The following is a 22,669-nucleotide window of genomic DNA, read 5'->3' as shown; positions in this document are numbered from 1 at the left end:
TTCTTTCTTTTTCTTTCTTTCATTCTTTCTTTCTTTCTTTCGTTTTTCTTTCTTTTCTTTTTTGACACAAATTCTCACTCTGTCACTCAAGCCGGAGTGCAGTGGTATGATCCTGGCTCACTGCAATCTCCATCTCCCAGGCTCAAGCGATTCTCCCACCACATTCTCTGGAGTAGCTGGGACTACAGGCATTTGCCACCATGCCCAGCTAATTTTTTGTATTTTTAGTAGACAGGGTTTGGCCATGTTGTTCAAGCTGATCTCAAAATCCTGGACTCAGTCGACCCACCTGTCTCAGCCTCCCAAAGTGCTGGGATTACAGATGTGAAGCACCATGCCTGGACTTGGCTTCTCTCAAATTGTCATATATATTTGAATTTCCTCCATGCATTTTTGTGACTTGATAGCTTACTTCTTTTTAGTGCTAAATAGTATCTCATTGTCTGATGAGATATTACTTCCAAGATGTCAGTTATGCTTTTGTCAATTATAAAGAAAGCTGCTATAAACATTTGTATGCAGGTTTTTGTGTGGACCTGTTTTTAACTCCAAAACCAGGGAGCACAATTCGTGGATCACATGGTAAGAGTATATTTAGCTTTAAAGAAACTGACAAATTGTCTTCCAAAGTGGCTGTACCATTTCGTGTTCCCATTAGCAATGAAGGAGATGTACATTTCTTCAGAAATTATTTCATAAACTTGTCTTTCTAAGGAACTACATATTGTCATTTTTTTGTTTGTTTGTTTTAACCACAGGGCTCAATATTGAGGAAACTTTGGTAAAATTATTTAGAAAATGAAAGAATAGCTTTTTTTCCAATTAATAGAATAATGTTTTAAAGTTTGTAATATGCCTTAAAAATAGCCAATATTATATTAAAATCTGCAGGTCTAAAATAAGTTTTTCTAATTGATGTATTTTGGAAAATAGTACAACCTGCAAATCATTTTTAGTATATGTAAACTCTTCCCAATTTTTGTTTGGCACTTTATATTTGGATGAGTTCTGGTCATGTCTTTAAGTGCTAACCTTACACGTTATTGCACCCTACATTTACTCGTATCAAGGAAAGGAGGAAGAGAAAAAGGGAAAGAAAAGAAAAAAAAAGAACAGCACTAGCCAACTGTTGGTAAAACCAAACAGAAAATGTAAATAATAGACAGTATCTTAATATTACACAGACTTTATGCCCACTTATAATTTTTGTGAGCCAGTTTCAGTTTACTTAAGATTTATGCACATGATACAAGTTTGTTATCATGAGTAAAATTGCAAATGAGCAGAAAAGTTTCATTTTGTAGAAGACTTTTGAGCATAATAAATAGTTCGCTTACTTAATGCTGTTTTCTGGTATGTGTCCATATGTATGGAGTACTTTACAATAAAAATGCAGTTGGATTCATGTTTGTGATTACACATTCATGATTAATGACTGTAAAGGGTACAATTATGGTGATTATATTTTTAATTGGGTATCATATACTAATGTGACAGCTTTTCCCATAAATGCATACCTATGAATAAGCAATCAAAGTACACATTTCTTTCCCCAAAAAAGTAAAGCCTTATGATAACAAAAATTAATAGTTGAAGTTCCAACTCAAAAAAGCAAGAAATGGAAAATTGTGTTATTTTCCAAGAATATATCATTTTATTCTCTTGTTAGCTTGCAATTCAAATGCTGTGTGATTTCTTTTCATTTAGAAACCTTATTCTTATCTTTGTTTCCTGATGTTACATATGGTATGAAAAACTTCGCCAAATATTGCAGACTACACAAAACTCATTTCTAACAAGTAATATAGAGAACAATGATTGATATGAAAAACATGGGTAGAGTGCAGCTCAGCAAAACTTGTCTTTACTCTCCTTGCTAGCGAGGTGTCCTTTTCTGCACTCCACGTAGTGTTTAGGACCAGCTTTCTTTCTAGCTCCTCAGATGTGAGACTTCCTGACCTCTCCTTCATTGTCATCTTTGTAACCCAAAATTTCACCTGCCCTTTTGTCTCATTTCATAGAGATTATACTCACCAATGAATTTCTGTTACTCTGATAACTTCTGTAAGTTTGTTGCCCTTTTCCAGTAGCAGCTATAGATTTTAATCAGGGCTTCCTATAAGGAACAAGAACTCAAAGAAATGAGAATTGAGGAACTGACATAAGGGTAAGAAATTGATAGTTGGTCAGCTGAAAATTGTAGTACTTTAGAAAATATACAAAAATGAGAACTGGCTGCCTTTTTTGACCAAGCTTGTCTAAACCAATATTTAATACAGTAACAAAAAAAATCAAAGAAAGAAAGCAGTTTGGGAACATTTAAGTAGATCCATTTTTATTCATGTTCACCATGAATTTTCCAACACCACCTTAAATCCTTTTTGATACCAGGCAGGGAGAAATAAACAATTACTAATAAATTTCATCATGAAACAAACAAACAGTAATAATCTCATCATGAAAAGACTGCAATTAACTACACTATTTAATTTTCCCTTAGTTTTAATGTTTCTCTTTCATTGACTATTGAAAAACTTACTCGGTTAGTATGTTCTAACTCTAACTCATGATTATGGTCAAGAGAAAAAATTCTTAAAATCTATTTTAAAATATTTATGCTCATCTCTCAGGAATAGTTATTCATAGACTCTTATTAGAATTTTTCCTAAGTATTATTTTTTTATGCTGATGATATGCTGTCATCCATAAGCCATTATTAATGTTAAAGGCAGTTTTCAAAGGTAGATTATATTTAAGTATGTTAGTTTTAACATCTGTGTTTTAGGAATCTTCCCTAGATGATTATTTTGCAGACCTATTGTAATGCAGTTTCGGTAAATATTTAATTTGGTTTTATGGCAGTTGACCAGTATCCCATGCGGTAGTGATTTGACTAAATCATTTGTTCCTTTTCCTAGATTGCCTGTGCTGTTTTCGCTGCCCTCTTACATTTCTTCTTCTTGGCTGCCTTCACCTGGATGTTCCTGGAGGGGGTACAGCTTTATATCATGCTGGTGGAGGTTTTTGAGAGTGAACATTCACGTAGGAAATACTTTTATCTGGTCGGCTATGGGATGCCTGCACTCATTGTGGCTGTGTCAGCTGCAGTAGACTACAGGAGTTATGGAACAGATAAAGTGTAAGTTTATTGTTTTCTTTCTTTTTAAATCTAGGTGAAATAAAAGTGTTGGATTTTCTTGGAAGCTAAGGTCTTTATATTACCTCACAGCAATAAATGAAGAAACTGAGCAGCAAATGTGTATAATTCAATCCATGGTTATACTTTGGTTACGATGTAAAAAGAAAAAGATACCTTGAGACTTACCATGATGCTGTTTTAAAACAGTATAATTTTTCCACATCCACATCATAACCTTGTGTAATTACGAAGAGATCATAATTTTATTTTTCTTCAGAACATTAAGACGTTAGTCAAAGGAAGAACTAGCTGTATGAAGAGCTGTTTGCTAGTATAGGATGGTGCAGTCCCTGACATTGCTGGCTTCTCTTCTTCCTGACAGGCCAGTTCAAGTCACTGGAAAGCCTTTTATGTCATCAACAGAAAGAGTATAGGAGCAGGGACAACCTGTGTGTTTTCCCCTTTTTTCCTGGGTAGACGTTGAGGTAGAGTGATGAATTTTGCTTTCAACACAGCTTTAAATTGGTAAGACATACCTATCAAGATGTGAAGCATATTAGCATGGAGTTCAGAGAAAAATATGTTTGTAATCTACATGCATATAACAGTTGAGGTCTCCAGAGTAAATCAAAGTTTTATGAGAAGATTAGAAAGTAAACCAAGATAGACCTCTGATGAATAATCATATTTAGAACATAGCCTCAGGAGAAAAATTACAAGTAGAGAAAAAGAAGAGGTAAGCAGAGGCTTATAAAGATTACCATGAGGTTCAGATTCAAGGCAAGGGAGAAGAAAGTCTCAAGATAGTGTTTCAAAACACCATCAGTGACCAGACACAGTGGTGCATGTCTATAAGGCTACTTAGGATGCTGAGGCAAGGGAATCGCCTGAGCCCAGCCTTTGAGATTACAGAGAACTGTGACCATACCACCTTACTCCAGCCTGGATGACAGAGTGAGAACTCATCTCTAAGAAGCAAAACAAAACTAAAACAAAAAACCACCATTAGTGGTGTTTTATGTCAAAATTAACTTAAGTAAAAAAAAAAAAAAAAACAAAAAAACCATTTGACCTCTAAAACAAGTCTTTTTTTTTTTAAGAGGTGGGGTCTCTATGTTGCTTGGGCTGCTGGAACTTCTGGGCTCAAGTGATCTACCGGCCTCAGCCTCCCAAGTAGTGCAACAGCCATTTTTGCAAAGTGCTGGAAGCAGAAGTCAAATTGGGAGGTGTGAAGAGATAAGTCAGTAGTAATAGTGTTATGTACACCTGGAAGTAAGTTGATTGAAAAATAGTGAAAATATTAACTTATGTGATAATCATGAAGGAAGATTTTAAATATGAAGTCTTAAGCATATCTAGGGTGAGAAGAATCAAATTAATAGGAGGAGATTCATAGAGAGAAAATTCCTTATGGTACATATGTGCCAAATGAAAGCCAAAAGTCTTGGGGGTTAGAATGACACAAGACTCAACACAAGATTAGGAAACTCTTGATTTATTAATAAAAGTGGTCTTAGAATTTGCAAAGTCCATGGCACTAATTTTACAGGTGAGAAAATAAAATACTGGATTAATTAATTGCATTGCCTGTGGTTATAGAGTTAGTTGGTAGCAGATGTGAGATAAACCAAGTCAGGTTATTTCAAATAAACTAGGATTTTTTTTTTTTTTTTTGAAACTGTAAAATGACCTCACTTTTTTGAGGTGAGTGTGAAGAAAAGGACAGGCAAGGTACATTTTGAAGCAGAGGAACTTTTCCATCAAGTAAAAGATGCTGATTTCTATTGAGTGAATAGGTGAGGTCATGTCAAGAGAACAGATTTGAAAAGCTTTGAAATGAAGACTACGGAAAATGTGCTAAGGAGCCAATTAGATATTAATAAAAAGATTTTCAAGCAGCAGTGAAGGCTCAGATGAGGTTAGATAACTTCAATTTGTACAGAAGTTAATAAGCCAAATTTCATGACTTTCCACCGGCAATCAGCAGTCTGAACATGCTGGCAGTAAAACAGCTTGCTTCTCAGAAGTGAGGATTCATAAAAAGGGAACGACAAGAAGAGGACGCCAGAATTATTGGGAGCATAGTTAAAACAGCATATGTGAACTGTGCTATTTTAGGCACCAACACTACAATTAAAAGAAGACTTATTCACGTTGAGTCTTTGTCTTGAGTAGAGTGACAGGCTGTATAAAACCATTTGTCTAGTCTTTGTCTTGAGTACACTGACAGGGTGTATAAAACTATTTGTCTAAATATGCCAATAACTATTATTTTTTTAATCTCACCTTTGTGAATTGTAATCAAGTCTGTGATTTTTTTCTGTTGATTCCAGTGACATCTGTGATACAGACTAGGATTAGCAAAAAAAAACACAAAAAACAAACAAACAAAACACATTATCTGAGGTTGTCCCTAAAGATATCTTAGGGGAGGGGTGTTAGGTTGATATAGGTTTATTTGTTTTTTTAAATAATATCTTTGATATATTCATATAACAAAATTCAGTCTTTTAAAGCATACACTTCAGTTGTTTTTAGGATGTTCATGGTATTATGTACGCATCACTATTGTCTAATTTTAGAATATTTTCATCGAAACAAAAAAGAAAGCCCCTAGCAGTCATTTCACCTAGATCATGGGACTTTACACTTTTCTCAATGCATTTTCTACTACGAAATTGAGTAATATAGTTATCTGTGACCTTATACTATTTCAAATATTGTTGCTAAGTAGCTCCATTTTGCTCTCTTGAAGTTCCAAATTATATTTTTCTTTTACATTATTTTTTTTCTCCTTAGGTATTTGGAAATTGTCCTGTTACTGAACTCATTCAATTTGTTTGGTTTGTGTTTTAGTCATTTACTTTGAGACAGATGTCATATTTTGGATAGTAGAAATCTATCTTTTCTTAGAATCAATAATATGTAGTCTCTTGTGACTTTGTTAAAGCTTTGGCCATCATTGTTTTAATTTCCTGCACCATAACTGGAAGCTCTCATTTACTGACATTATTACTGTGTGAGACTAGGGGCTAATTTATTTCCCAGGCACTGATTTAAAACAAGCCTTAATAACAGTTCAGTTTTGCAATTATCACTTTTTCCAACATAAAGAGAAGCAAAACAGATATAGAGAAAAGGGAGGGTAGATGGAAAATAAAGAGGAAAAGATAGAGAAAATTTCATTATTTCAATTATTTCACAGGCAGGCATAACACATTTTAGTGTCTTGTTGTACATTTTAAATAAATTGTCCACAGAGAAGCCTTCAGAATACATGTAAAAAATGTTTAACTTCTACTTTTTCGGAATTCACGCAGTCCAACATCTATACAGTGCTGTTTTGCCCACTGAAGAAGCAGATACTGAAAAGAGAACCAGTACTGAGCCATGGTATTTACTTGAAAAGTTGAAGTGAACCAGATTGTTTCCATCAGGGTTTAATCAAGACATCGCAATGAAAATATAAGCCATTAATTTTTATGCAACTCAAAGGATTTCTGTATATAGAATTATATATCTTGTTTCTTATCATCGAGACTGTCTTTGTTCCAGTTTCTCCTGCTGTTGTGCATTGCTTTTATTTTGTTTTATTTTGTTTTTGAGACGGAGTTTCACTCTTGTTGCCCAGGCTGGAGTGTAATGGCACGATGTTGGCTCACCACAACCTCTGCCTCCCGGGTTCAAGCGATTCTCCTGACTCAGCCTCTGGAGTAGCCGAGTAGCTGGGATTACAGTCATGCACCACCATGCCTGGCTAATTTTGTATTTTTTAAGTAGAGATGGGGTTTCTCCATGTTTTTCAGGCTGGTCTCGAACTCCCAACCTCAGATGATCCGCCAGCCTTGGCCTGCCAAAGTGCTAGGATTACAGGTGTGAGCCACCATGCCCGGCCTGCTTTTATTTTATTTAATATGACATTTCCCACTCCCTGCTCACCACGTGCATCTTTTTTTCACACATCTCTGCTGTCTCAAGTTTGTTTGTTTGCAGTGTCACCTTCCTATGTACTACACTGATTTTTTCAAGTATGAAAATGTATAGTCCACAGCCTATAATACAGTGGAACTAGCCAGAAATCAGAGAAATATTGTTAACTATTTTCTTTAAATTATTATTAAGCTCAATACAGTAAAATTGTATGTCTTGGAAATCTTTTTTACTTGTTTTTGCAACTTCATGATTCTTAAGTTTTTATTCTTCAGTCTTGCCCACTTAGAGTACATCTAGAATAAAACCACTGAATGTCTATTGTAATAATTCAGATAATAGACATATCTCCCTTTTCTCTCCTCTTAATGTATTTGTTTATTATACTGACAATGAGGCTTTATTTCTGAAACCTTTAATATAATAATAATACCTTACATTTCTAAAATATAGAGAATTATATTAATGGTAGGAGATAAAATCAGAGATAAAATTGTTTCATAGGTTAAATAAATGCTATTTTTACAGATATGGAGATAAATATATTCCATCTGGCTGATGGATTTTGACGTTTTTCTATGAAATGTTGTTAGGGCTATTGAATTTATTATTTTATATAAAACACATACACACAAAGCATACAAATCTGATTCTGAGAAGTTGCTTAATTTGCCATCAATTTGCAGTGCTTGTAAGGCGCCATTATTTGTTTAACGAAACCTTTTTATCTGTACTGATATTATATTCAAGAATGTACTTAGAATAACATCTGGTTAAAATAATTAGATATTTTAAAAATCCATTTTATAAAACAATAATCTTAAAAAAAAAAAAAAAACTCTGCTAGTAGACCACAGGTATAAATTGCACTGTTAATAATGGGCATTTATTTTCATTTACCTCTTTCTTATATCTTTTTATGTCTCTCATACTGTTATTCATATGGATATTCAGTGGGATGACATCAATATGATACCGTCAGAAGAAAACTATAGCAAAGGCTGGCACTGACTTAACAATAATTCAAATGGGACAGATTTGGAAATTCAGTGCTAAATACTTTGGTTTTATGACCTGAAACTAATCACTTCATTTAAACTTTAATTATTCCAGTATTACCAAAGCATGCAAACTGTTTGAACAGTAAATTTTTATTTAAAGAAAAAATCACATTGATAGTTTATAGCATTTTCCACTCAATCTCATGTATGGAAAAGCAGTGGTTACCATCATGAGTGGATTGGAAGAAGGAATTAGAGGTGGGTACCAGGAAGAGGGAGAGAGGACACTGGGAAGGGGTTAAGCTCAGAGAATTGTCTAGAAGAGAAAATCTGGGCTAAAAAATTGTTGAGTGGTTTCTAAATATGTGGATGCAGTCATGAACATTTATAATCGATCAGAATATTCTTGAGTACTAGAAGAATAGCCAAACTGTTAAAAATAATTGAAATCAAATTTTATGATCTGAAAATTGTTGTAAATTATCTATTAAATTTTACATTTGTCTTCCCAGCTCATTAGCTTAAGAGTATCTCTAAAAGGGGTAATCTCTCCTCTGTTAGTTAAAAGACCCCAGACTTCCTTATTTTCACTTCATCATCTAACCAGCATAATCCTGTAGGTAGAAAAGTGATTATAGATTTTTTAAAGATATCAGATTAGAGTATTATTCAAGAAAGAGATTAGTTAAGGAACATTGAACTCGATGGTACCTGCAAGTTATATGCATAGATTTATTTAATTACCTTGTTCACAATTCTTTAGCATTTCAAATTCATAGAAAATCATATTTTCACTTAAGGAGTATTTTTCTAAGCAATGATTATATGATGTTATAAAATGTTCTTATAACATTTTGTTGACATAAAGCATCTGCCTTGCTGTAATATTATCACCAGTTGTGTTTGACTATAGCTTGGCCAGTAGGAAATAGTACAGATAATGGAGAAGTATTTGTTATTGACATATGACGGTCATCATTCAATATGTCTACAGGGAGTACATGTATATGTTTATATACTATTTTATTCAAGGCCAAGAGCATTTTATGTGTATGTGTAGTAAATGCTGAAGGGTTATTGTGTCATCATTTTATCATCCAGAAAGCCAATGATTGATTGGACATATAAAATTATCATCATATATACAAGAATTCTTGGTTGAGCATAATTTTTTTCTATTAAGAAGTTATCTATACTAGAACTATGTCAGAGATCATCAGGACCACTGTACTGTTATTTTTAAAATGCAATGAAATGCTAGACTTAAAATTGAATATTGGACCTGAGCTTATTGGAATCAAAGAAGTATAACAACTTCCACAGCTATCATTAGACATCTAGAACATCATGTATAATATATCATGACTTTATTGATTAGGATGGCTACATTAAAAAGTACATAGTGACAAACATTGTTGAAGATGTGGAAAATCAGAACCCTCATGTATTGCTGATGGGAGTGTCAAATGGTGTAGCTAGCTACTTCAGAAAATCATTCCACAGATTTTCAAAATGTTAAACATAGTTTTGATCCAGCAATTCCACTCCTAAGTATTTATCAAAAAATAAAAAATAAAAACTAAGGACCACGTTAAAACTTGTATACAAGAGTTTATAGCAGCATTATTTATGTTAGCCAAAACATGGGAATACCCAATGTCCATCAACTGATGAAAAGATAAAATGTGAAATACCTAAATGATGGAGTATTTTTTGGCAATAAAAATGAAGTATTAACACATGCCATAAAATACATAAACCTTAAAATTATTATATTAAGTGACTAAAGCCAGTTATAAAAGACTATATATTATATGTTCGCATATATATAAAATGTCCAGAATAGGCAAATCTGTAAAGACAGAAAATATAGTGGTTGCTAAAATTGGGGAGAGGGTGGATGGGTCATTGTAGGGCAGTGGGAGGTCAAAAATGGGGAGTGACTTTTGGTGGGTACAGAGTTTCATTTTGGTAAAATGAAAATGTAAAATTAGATTATGCTGATGGGTTCACAACTCTTAAATATACTAAAAACCTTGGAGTTATACTCTGTTAAATAAATGATTTATGATATATAAATCATATTGCAGTGAAGCTGTTTAATAATACTAAAAGTTTCACTAACATCGAGATGACCTTGTATTTAGAAAGATCTGATATTTTGACTTGAGAACTGTTTCAGTAATCTGTGCATTATATACAGCATATAAATTTCTCACCTACTCATTGAGAATTTTTAATTATCAACCAAGCTACACCTTTAGTTGTTTTATAATTTATATCTTTATTCTCTGGAGAAACATCTAATAGCCACAGTGAGTTTGGAGTCAGGTAGACTAGAACAAGATTCAGTCTCAACTACTTATTATCTATGTGTCTGTGTGTAGTTTACCCGAGTATCACATTCCTAATCCATACATGGAAGTTATTATAAGTACCTTGCAAGACTCTTCCAATGTTTGAAACTCTGTTTGTGTGTGTGTGTATTTATGAATCAGGGTATATACATAAAGTGTATATTTGTATGTAAACAGTATGTATATATGTAAAGCATATGCTGGACATCTATGACTAGCATAGATAAGTATTTATTAAATTAGAACTTTTATTATTACTGGTACTATTATTTGGCTGATACCAATGAAGAAATACAGACATGATCAGCAACATTGTTTTTAATTATAAAATTGATTGTATTAAAAAGCAACCATTCACTAGAGTAGTGATTACAATTCTTGGTGTTTTTGTTTGTTTGTTTTTTGGGGGTTTTTTTTACCTTTCAGGTTCAGAGGTACATGTGAAGGTTTATTATATAGGTAAACTTGTGTCACAGGGGCTACTTGTACACAATTCTTATGATGTCATCTTAAGATGAGACCATGGCAATCACTCAACATTTAGTAGTATTAATAAATTACAATAGTTATAATTCTTACTTACCTTTATAGTCCATCATAGAATGTAGTATGCATTTTACCAAAAAAAAAAAAAAATGAAATTCTTTTAAAAACTATAACATGTTGAGGAAATAAAGACAACACAATCTATTTTTGATATATTAAAGGTAGTGTTTAATTCTAAGATCCAAAACTGTAGCAGAACCTCAAATGCTAGTCCTGACCACCACTGATTTCACTGCATCCCTGTATCACTCCACCAACCTTTTTTTAAAATTCATGCACTTGCTTGCAAAGTATTTCAATATTACATGTATGAATGTGCTGTGATGAAAATGGCATTAAAAAATCCCTAACAATCATATTATGCAATAAACTGAGGACCAGATTTATTATACTTGATATATATACCTGTCCCTTTTTTCTCTTCTTGTCCTTCTTTCTTGTCCAGTTTATTCCTTTCTTATTCTCTCAAGCTTGCCAGATATATATATAAAAATATAATATGAATATTATATTTACATATATTTATATAAAAATATATTTATAATACATCAATACATAAATATATATAATATTACATATAAATATATATATTACAAATATAACAATGTCGGCAAATATAACAGAGAAAAGGATATTATATAATTAAAAATTCTCATAAACAACTTGCTATGATTAAGCCTTGCGAATTTCATGATCTAATAGTAGCCAACGATTGTTTACTGGTTACATTTAATATTCATCAAGAATAATTCAGTCTGTGATTTAGCATCCTGTAGAAAGTGAAACAAACATATTGCGAATTTACATTACCCAAAAAGACTTTGGTTAATATTTTGAAATAGAGTAATTCACAAGGACAAAGACTACTTATTCTTGTGGGTTAATGCCAGTCCTTTAGAGTTTTGAAATCAATAAACTTGTATAATTCAGTAAGACTTCATCATGTAGCTAGCAATATACGTTACTTCTATTATTTGAAAAAAATTATACTACAAAATGAATTTCAACAACATTTATATTAGATAAATGAAAAGGAGGTCAAGTCAAGGGGTGTGTGGTATATGAGAAGTGTTTCTTTGAATTATAGGATATATCTAGTATCAAAAGGTTTTTACTATGGCCTCAAATAAACATGAGTATGGTCAGAATGCACCTGCTTTCTCAAGTCTCTTATGTCTTTTGTTACAGTACTTTTATAAACATAATGTATAGATGATATACAATGATTGAATTTCATTTATAAAAAAGAAATTGCCATATCTTAAAAATTAAATGTAAATGGCCAATCCAAATTACTAATTTCACAAATTAAATGTTGCTAGATAGATAAAGGCAATTTTTAGATAAATTGTGCTCTTCAATAGCGGGTCTATCTTACCATTCACAAGCTGGACTTCAGTGTGTTTAGTGTGATAAATTGTTCTTCTAGCTTTGTCTCACCTTAAACAGTGTTTTTACCTTGTATCTAAATGTCATTGAATGGTCAGACTTATAACTCTGAGGTAGGATATATGTGCTCAGGCATGTATACATACGCCCCACGTAATATTCTTCTCCACCTTAAAGGCTGAGTGAAGTGTTTTAACATAGACACAGTGAACTGGGACAGGAATCATGCAAATTTTTAAGGTACTTAATAGGAAGAGGAGGAAATACAGAAGGCTTTGAGAAAGCCAGCATGCGACCAGAAACAACAGCAGGTGTGGCCATATGGCAATCAAATTAGAAAAGGGATTCTTGCCACACAGCCTTCCAGAAAAGAGTAAAGCCCCAGCAGCCCTCATGGAGGGATGATTTGTTAAGTACATTTTACTTATCTTATATTGCCTCTTTCACTGTTCAGTTCCAAAGGAAATGTAAATCCATTTTGCCAAACTGATATAAAAATTTTTCTTAAAGAATAAAAATAATCATTTTGAAATGCCCTTTTACATTTAGAAAATATCACTATGCTGAAAGCACATTTTCAAATAAAGCGTTAGCTAAGCTGAGATCATTGTCAAAAAAGCAAAGTTTTGCAAGGCTATAATTTAATGATACTATTTTACTTTATTGAAACATTTGGTAAGATTATTTAATATTTTAAAATTCCCTTAGTCCAAGACAACTGTTAATAATATAAAGGTATTTGTTTAAGATTCCTTAACTTGTAAAATAATCTCCTATAGAAGATTGTGAAGCACATTTTCCTATTAAAATTTTTTCTGAAAACGTGTTTTAGTTCTCTGATTAGCTTTCAAAAACTTGTTTGACCTACAAAATGACTAGAGTTATATTATTAAGTCATTCTTAAAACGTATTATTACTATTGTATCATGTTGCTATAATTTCAGCAGCATTCATGGGCTGCAGTTGTGTGTGTGTGTGTGTTTGTGTATGTGTGTGTCTGATCTAGTCTGGGAAAATGTCCATGTTTTGGTCTCGTCCTTCATTGTTTTTTTGTTTTTGTTTTTGTTTTGAGATGAAGTCTCGTTTTGTTGCCCTGACTGGAATGCGATGGCACGATCTTGGCTCACTGCAACCTCTGCCCCCAGATTCCAGAGATTCTCCTGCCTCTGCCTCCCAATTAGCTGGGATTACAGGCACCACACCTGGCTAATTTTTGTATTTTTAGTAGAGATGGGGTTTCACTATGTAGGCCAGGCTGGTCTCGAACTCCTGACCTCAAGTGATCTGCCCACCTCGGCCTCCCAAAGTGTTGGGATTACAAGCCTGAGCCACGTGCCCAGCCTCCTTCATTGTTTTTACCCTGAGGTAAAAAAGAATATTTGTTCAGAACTCAGACCTTTGAAAATCCTTCCCCAAGAGTTTCTTTTTTCTCTCTCTCTCTTCCCCCGTCTGTCGCTCTCTCTTTTTCTCTCTCTCTCATACACACATACACCCTCTCTCTCTCTCTTTTATTACATTGATGACAAGCTAGCCTATGATCAGAATGAAGACAATGTTCATATTTCAACCTTGAATTTTCTGGTTTGTTTTTGCTTATATTTAGCACTACACTTCTATTTCATATGACCAAGTTTTTTGAACACCACCGCAACAAAAGGGTAACTAATTATCCAAACAAACCAGTGGTGTTTAAACACTGATTGCTTCACTAATAGCATTTTTTCAAACAGGATTATTGTGTTTATTTTGAATATAGAAATTATCTTGTCTACATAAAAAATGGGAACTTATAGTCAGTTTCTTTTTAGAGTGCCTATTCTACTTCTACTGAAATTAGTTTACATGTATTTAACTTAATAGAAGAAGGCCAGACTTCGTTTTTCGTTTTTGTTTTGTTTTTGTTTGAGACGGAGCCTCACTCTTTTGGCAGACTGGAGTACAGTGCCGGGTTCATGACTCACCACAGCCTGACCTCTTGGGCTCAAGTCATCCTTCCACTTCAGCCTCCCGAGTAGTTGGGACCACAGGCATGCATCACGATCCCCAGCTAATATTTTTTTTCTTTGTAGAGATGAGGTCTCACTATATTGCCCAGGCTGGTCTTGAACTCCTGGGCTCAAATGATCCTCTTGCCTTGGCCTCCCAAAGTCCTGGGATAACAGGGGTGAGCCACTGTGCCCAGCCTCTTCATTGTTTTAAAATGGGCTTTTAGTAGGCAATCTGTTTTGGTTCAAGACTTTTTTTTTTTTTTTTTTTTTTGACTTAAAAATCTAGCTCTTAAAATAAGTTTACAAGTTATAGCAAAGTAAAGGAAGCCAAAAACCATAATAAACATCATTGCCTCCATTACTCAGATGTTAAAACTGTTAGCATTTTAGTGTATTTGCTAACAGTAATTACTAACCTAAAACATATGGCTAAAGCCCATTTTGTTCACTTCTAGTGCTCTCTATTCTTACGTGAGAGGCAACCACTAACATGAGTTTGGTGATTTTTTTTTTCTTTCCATTAGATAAAATAATATATATATATATATATCCATCAAAAATGTATTGTGTGTAGTTTTTAATGTCTGTGTGTGTGTATTTAACATGTATATATACACACTATATTATATATACATTTGATATAGTTTAGATTTTGTACCTTACTTTTTTACTCAACTTTTTTTTTTTTTTTTTTTTTTGAGTCAGGGTCTCACTCTGTCACCCAGGCTGGAGCACAGGGCTGTGATTTCAGCTCACTGAAGTCTCAACCACCCAGGTTTAGGTGATCCTACCACCTCAGCCTCCTGAGTAGCTGCAACTACAGGGACACACCACCATGCCTAGCTAATTTTTGCAGACACAAGGTTTTGCCATGTTGCCTAGGCTGGTCTCAAACTACTGGACTCTAGTGAACTGCCCTCCGTGGCCTCCCAAAGTGCTGGTATTACAGATGTGAGACACCGCACCCAGCCCCCAACTTTGTTTGTTTTTTTATTTATCCTATTGACATATGTAGATCTACTTCCTCCTTTTCAACTGTTTTATAACATTTCATCATATGAATAGAAAATATTGTATTTATTCATTCCTTTTTTGATAGGCATTTCTAATTTCCCTTCTTGATAGTTTTTCTGTTATTCCATTATTACTTAGGTTTAAGTAACTTTTATAATCACAGAAATATTTGAGTACTTAGGATTTGCATGTTTATATTATATAGCAAACCAGTTGAATATTTACCACTGGAGTTATTTTCTTCTTATGCCTCAACTATAGCAAAATGGCAAATAATTCAAGATATTATTTTTAACATCAAATGTAATTTGTTCAAAATTTACATTAATCTTTCTCATAACTAGTCACTTCCATTTTGTCTTCCTGTCATCCTGAAGAATGAAAATGTAATTTCCCAGAGGGTTTAAGAATTGGGGGAGTATTAAATGTAGCTGAAATTAAGTGATTAATAATTTACTTCCGGGTCATGAATCAACTTCATGGGATGCTAAAGATCATTTGCAACCCCAGAAGAATGAGCAGTAACAATGCACTTTTTCAGACTCCAGAAATCTCAAAGGTTGACTGCCCAACCTAATTAAACTTCAATCTTCTGATACCAAATTTATTTCTTCTTTGTACTGCATTTCCTTAGATCTTCTTGACAGGAAAATGTCACTTTGCCTGACAACTGATAGACAGGTTATGTAGCATCATAATTGAAGAGAAAAGGATAGCTTAAAGCTCCTCGATTTAATGGCTACGTGTATGGCTTTTTCTTTCTTTCTCTCTTTTTTTTTTTCAAGTTTCTATGACAGACACAAAAGGCCTGAGCAAATAGGCCCAGTGCCATTTTTTCCTGCTTCCTCCAGGGGTAATTATCTTACTCCATCAATAGTGCTGTCAGAAATTGAGCACATAATTCAGCATTTAAATGAACAAGCAATGTAATATTTCCTGTCTCCCAGTGGAATGCTTTGCAGCTCACATTCTTCTCTGTCACTTGCTCACTCTTGATGTATGTCCCATACCCAGTCCTTGAATGCCTTCTCTCCCTTGTGTTTCATTGCAGATGTTGGCTCCGACTTGACACCTACTTCATTTGGAGTTTTATAGGACCAGCAACCTTGATAATTATGGTAAGAATTCCTAATTAACTATGTGTTTCCCAGCTCAAGATATAAAACTTTCACTATCCCAGTTCTGACTGTCTTTAATTTACAGAGGTTAATTTGGGGAAAGCATGTACTTACTTGACCCAACATAATTCAAGCAATTAAACACTCATTATAGTCTATTTTATGTTGTAAAATAGTTAATCAAAACTGGTGGGAAAGAAAATATGCATTTGCAAAAGCTTATGGAGCTACTCAAGGGTCCAATCCAACATAATCCATTTGGTTTCATAGATAGTTGAACAGGGATAACTCTAAGGTTGACAACAGTGTATTTCCATTATTTTTCTTTTGGATAATTTGAATTGGGAACTGATATAACTTAGAAAGGTGGGAAAACACCTGACTGTTCCTATCAGCTTTGTTTTTTAAATGAATCTTGAAAACTTTAAAATTTAAAAGCAAAACTTTAACACTTTACTTGAGAATGGCACTATCGCATTAGGCATACATTCTGGAATCATGCTTCCTTTTCCGTTTTTAGATCCATAATATTCTGATTTCAAAAATGGATTAACTTAATTTAGATAAAACTGTTAGTAGAATTGCTTATATACTTACCATTTTAAAAATACAAATTTGCTATCCATTTTGTGAATAAAATGTTAGCCTACTGACTTTGGATAAATATAGGTCTCCAGTTTCTTATCTGAAATCTTTGGGACAAGATGTATTTTGGAATCAGAAAGTTTTCAGACTTTGGAAAGATAATAAGGTACATACACTGCATAATACACAATAATCCTATTGAGGAATAGGCAGTTACCCAAAATCAAATACATCAACAAATACTCACAGTGGAGACTAGACAGCAGTCTGTAATCAAATACAATATTTCAACAGAGAGAAAAAAAAAAAAAAGGAAAAGTAAGAGCAAATAGTGGAAAGACCATGGACAGCCTTATGTCAATTCAAATTAGGTTTTCCTACCACATAGATTTACTTCATGTTAGGCTTTTTGGTCACTGAATGGATTTTTTTAAATAACTTTCATTTTGCAGACTTTTTGAATTTGGGGATGATTGATAAAGTGTTGTGAACATGTATTTTTGAGAGAATTTCAGGAGCGCTTTTATTGCCAAGTTGTGGAATATATAAATTAATCAAGTGGTAAAGGGCAACTCACTATGTGGTTTTTGTACAGTTTACCTGTGTGTGATATACGAAGTCTACATCAGAGCTTTCTGTTTTTCTGTTTTGTTTTGTTTTAAATTTTATGCTTTCTGTGTTTCCAGTGACATGGCAATACCACGGGTGGTTCCCTTTACTTTAGTCCTAGTTTATTGTAGCATCAGAATTTAACCAACATTTTATAATCCTTTTGAACTAGCTACACAAAAATATATTGATTTTAGTATTTGCATTTTTGTAATACAGTATTTGAAAATGTGTCACTAAACAATAAATTTAGATAAATGTTCAGAGTGTAGAAATAGTAACACACCTAAAAAAGTATTTTTTTTGTTTTGACATACACTAGACTTTGAATTGTTTCACAATTTCCACAGCATCATTCCAGCTGATGCTGATTTTGTATTTGTGTGATTTGGCATAGCAGGCATAATAGTGCTTTGTAACTCAGTAGTATCCCAATTCTCAAAGCTGGCTTCTTGCCTTTACTAAAACACTAGGCAGTCATCTATGATCCAATTCCTTTAAAAGTGTACTGAGACCTAATTTCCCAGAACAACTCATCTGTTACAGCGAATAGATTTGGTTTTCTTCCTACTCCAATTATGCTACATAACACTACCTTTTGCATTCCAGCTTAATGTAATCTTCCTTGGGATTGCTTTATATAAAATGTTTCATCATACTGCTATACTGAAACCTGAATCAGGCTGTCTTGATAACATCAAGTAAGTGATTTTTATTTTTGTTTTCTATAGGTTGCCTTACATTTATACTACAAACTATCCTTTCTATTATACCAAAATCTTACGACAAAAAGATAAAGAATTTGCTGAATAAGATTATTGATTGACTATCAAAGTGACTTGATCTGCCTGAAAATAAGTATAATAAAGTTCTGTTTTCAAAGATACTTTTTCTCCTAAATTCTAATTTGGAACATGATAAGTTTTAAATATCTATATTCATTTTGTCCTGAAAACAAACACAACATTTCCATTTAGGACAGATTATTCTGTTTTTTTTTGAGAGGAAGTTTCCCTCTTGTTGCCCAGGCTGGAGTGCAATGGCACGATCTCAACTCACTGCAACCTCCTCCTCCCGGATTCAAGGGATTCTTCTGCCTCAGCCTCCCAAGTAGCTGGGACCACAGGCTCCCGCCACCACACCCAGCTAATTTTTTGTATTTTTAGTAGAGACAGGGTTTCACCATTTTGGCCAGACTGGTCTCAAACTCCTGACCTCAGATGATCCACCTGCCTCGGCCTCCCAAAGTGCTGGAATTACAGGCTTGAGCCCCCATGCCTGGCCAGGTTATTGTTTCTTAGAGCAATTACCACATCACTTCCTCACACTCCTCTCACTCCAGAGCAATGTGATGAGAGCCAGATGATGGTACCTACAAGTACCAAAAGGGGAATTTTACATCACAGAAGAGGAACCCTGGAATTACGAATCTGGGCATTTATATAAGAGCTGTTACATGGCTGCCATCTTCTGAGAAAGATAAAGAAACCTTCCTAATGTAAACAGATACTTTGTAATATAAAAATATGGCTCTATGTTTTACCTCCCCTTGAAATATTAACGCTTAACCTTCTGGGAGCCAAAATTAAATCTCTCCAGAAGTCTTTATCTATTTAATCATCTCTCAAGTTTGAAAGTTTGTTCTTTATCCCAAGATCTACTTTTATATGTTCAGAAAGTTCTGCCATGCAGAAATATGAAAACATTCACATTACTTTTCAATAGTAGTAGTACTTTATATCGGCAAAAAAAAGTAGCTGATTTACATTTTCTGAAAAGAAGAATACTTGCAATCCTTGATATAACAAAAAAAATATATTGTTTCTTTGGAATGTATCATATTTTAGAAATATAGTAATATTTAATTGCATATTAGTTATTAAGATATGCTATATTGAATTGCATTTTCATATAATTTGCTTATGCTAGTGTTATATTTGTTAAATGCTTTTATTTAAATGAATGTATTTTCAGAAGTTTCATGAGGTAATCTGTGACTTTTCTGTGCTACTGACATTCTCCTTGAACTACCTCAGATAGTAATTATGTCACCCATTTTCCATCTTTCTACATTCAATGCCTGACAGTTCCTGGCCCATATTAGACCCTCAATGAATGTTTACAGAATAAAGTAATATATTAAAGACTTTAGTGCCTAAGGTGTATTGACATTAAGTAGTTAATTTTGTTGAAGGAATTATTTATCTACATTAAATAAAAAGGATAACCAAGGAATTAGAAAAATTAAAACATAGTGGTGCAAAATAGAAATTATCTACAATGAGTGATAGCCTTTTGTAATTCTCAATATTACTTAGTTGAGCTAGTAGTCATCATATTGTTTAATTATGTACAATTAAACTGTCCTTCTGAAGTACAGTGTTGGTTTCTTAGACTATTTGTTCTGATGAAATTGAATTTGGCACATATTTAATTTAGGCACATAAAATATATTTATCATATTGTACTTTTACCCACTTTAGCACAAATAACATCTTTATACTTACTTTGTAGTATAAAGTAAAACACAAGTAACACTTTATTTATTATTTATATTATATATTTAAATACTAGCAGAAATCAGGGAATAAGACTTTAACATTTATGTAACACTAGGTTATAAATTGGCAAAAAGGATCATTCTTTGTCCTATATTTCAAGTATACTTTTTAGGTAATTGTTTTTTTCTTTTTAACTTTTTTGTCTAATTCAACAAAAGGTAAAGCCTTTGCTTACTTTTAACTTTATGATTTGTATTTAGTACTGTCACATATTTTAAAAGTCAATTTGTTTGAATAATGGTCATATGTATTTTTTTACATAATGTGGATGAATTTTTATGATATTACTGTTTGGAAAAATAATTAAACATGAAAAAATCAATAATTATATTTAGTGGCATTGGTAGCATCAAGTTTTATATTACAAAGCAAATAAAGCCTTAAATGAAAATATCTTAAATTCAATTATGTCTAAACTGCCTTCTGGATTATATTCTTTGGAAAGTGCTTAATCTTCCTGAGTCTTCCTCTCTTTGAAATGGGTATAATAATGAAATATACCTGACCATTAAACAGGCAGAAGAACATAAACCTTTGATGATGCTTTTTTAAAAAATTTAGTAAATGAAAGAGAGAAATTGGATAGTTGTTAGAAGGGGTATAGAGGATGGCTTTTTTTTTTCTTTGTTTTTATTTTTATTTATTTATTGTTTCAAGAGGTAGAGTCTTGCTCTGTTGCCCAGTTTGAAGTGCAGTAGTGCCATCAAAGCCCACTGCAGCCTAAACCTCCTGGGCTCAAGATATCCTCCCACCTCAGCATCCCTAGTAGCTGGAACCAGAGGCATGCACTATCATGCCTGGCTAATTTTGTTGTTGTTGTTGTTGTTGTTTAATAGTGATGGGGTTTCATGATGTTACCCAGGCTGGTCTCGAACTCCTGGCTTCAAGCTATCCTTCTGCCTCAGCCTCCCAAAGTGCTGGGATTACAGGCATGAGCCACTACACCTGGCCTAGGATGGTTTTAAGTTGAAAGAATTATGAATATGGATATATTGTTGGAAAAGAACCAGTGATAAAGAAATTAAGAATATAGGAAAGGAGAATTACTGTTATCGTTGTGATGTGAGGTTGTGTAGAGAATGTGATCCAGGATAGTGGTAGAGCAATTCCTCTACATTGGATTTCAGGAAGGACATTTGTCCAGTAAGCTGAAAGAAGCCAGGCAGGAGGATCCGTTTCCACTGAGACAGAATGGAATAAATAATGATAGGTGTGATGCAGATATGTTGGTAGAACTGGGGTAGCGCAGTGAATTGAGGGATTTCTGTGTAGTCTCCTCAGTGAGGTAGGAAAGATAGTTTTTGGCAGGATAACGGGACATGTTGAAGAAAAACAACGAGAAAGATATCTCCAGAAAATATCCCTTAATCTTTTCCAGAATCTGAAGAAAATTTCATTTTATTTAAAATACATTATATTAACTGTTTAAGAAGTGGTTTTAAAGAAATCAGCAGGGCATAATTTATAAGGAAAAAAGGAGTTAAGAATAATAATGATGTTGAACATTAACTAAAACTGAAAATCTGACTTTTTTTTTTTTAACAAGAATAAAGCTCTGTATAATATGTATTCAAAATGGTATAGGAAATGTGAAACTGTTCGCTTTAAAGATATAAGCATCATTTATCCAGAAAACTTTTTTTTAGTATATTGGGGAAAGCATAAAAGTTAATGTTTACTTGTATTTTTCAAAAATTTTTGTTAAATGGTGAACAAGACAGGTCCTCTTGTTCAATGTATTAAGAATAAAAAATCACCACGTAAGGCCCTTTGGAAGTCATTGTCATTCTAAAACAAGTCATTCATTCAGTTACCAAGTATTCATTGCTTTGATTATACACATTCTTTCACACACATCTATCTCCTTTATCTAAAATGTGTTTGCTTCTCCCCATATTCACTGGCACTGTTTTCTTTAAGCCACTATCATCTTCAGAATCACTGCAGTGGTCTCCTAACTTCTCTACCCACATCAATTCTTGCCCCTGCCTTCACCATCTAGAGAGATCTCTTGAAAAACTTAAAACCATTCATACAACACTCTGGGGTAAAACTCTTCAAAAAGAGCCCATTACTCTGAACTAAAGGTCAGACTTCCTGCCAAGGCCCATTAAACCTCCCTGATCTAGTTGCCCTTTTCTTTCTTCAGCTTCATTTTATGCATTTTGGCCCTCTGGCCATTCTAGATATGCTCTCTTTTGCCTCAGATCTTACCTCTGTTGTTTCTCTACTGACTTTCATTTCCCTAACACTATGACTGGCTGACTCCTATTTATCCTAATTAATTGAATTATTATTGTATTATCTTAAAAATTAACTTTTTTTAAATTCTAAATTTACTGCAAGTCATCATAGAAAACCCCTTTTGATGTTAATAGAGAACATTTAATTAGTTGGCTTGTTACTATATTAATGAATTCTCTAGAAAAAAT

General features: G+C 33.4%; 1 protein-coding gene across 16 annotated transcripts in view; it reads left to right on the top strand.

The window, feature by feature from the left end:
• ADGRL3 (adhesion G protein-coupled receptor L3) overlaps window positions 1-22,669 on the top strand; it is an 846,373-nt gene that overhangs the window by 752,580 nt on the left and 71,124 nt on the right. For all 16 annotated transcript variants that reach the window (XM_037989342.2, XM_037989350.2, XM_073017343.1 and 13 more), the window contains 3 exons: window positions 2,919-3,139; window positions 16,416-16,482; window positions 18,286-18,377. In XM_037989342.2, the coding sequence (XP_037845270.1) occupies window positions 2,919-3,139; window positions 16,416-16,482; window positions 18,286-18,377 (380 nt within the window). The remainder of the gene's footprint in view (window positions 1-2,918; window positions 3,140-16,415; window positions 16,483-18,285; window positions 18,378-22,669) is intronic.

Source organism: Chlorocebus sabaeus, chromosome 7 (assembly GCF_047675955.1).
Source record: "Chlorocebus sabaeus isolate Y175 chromosome 7, mChlSab1.0.hap1, whole genome shotgun sequence".
Classification (NCBI taxonomy): Eukaryota; Metazoa; Chordata; class Mammalia; order Primates; family Cercopithecidae; genus Chlorocebus; species Chlorocebus sabaeus.
This window is presented reverse-complemented; position numbering and strand designations above follow the sequence as displayed.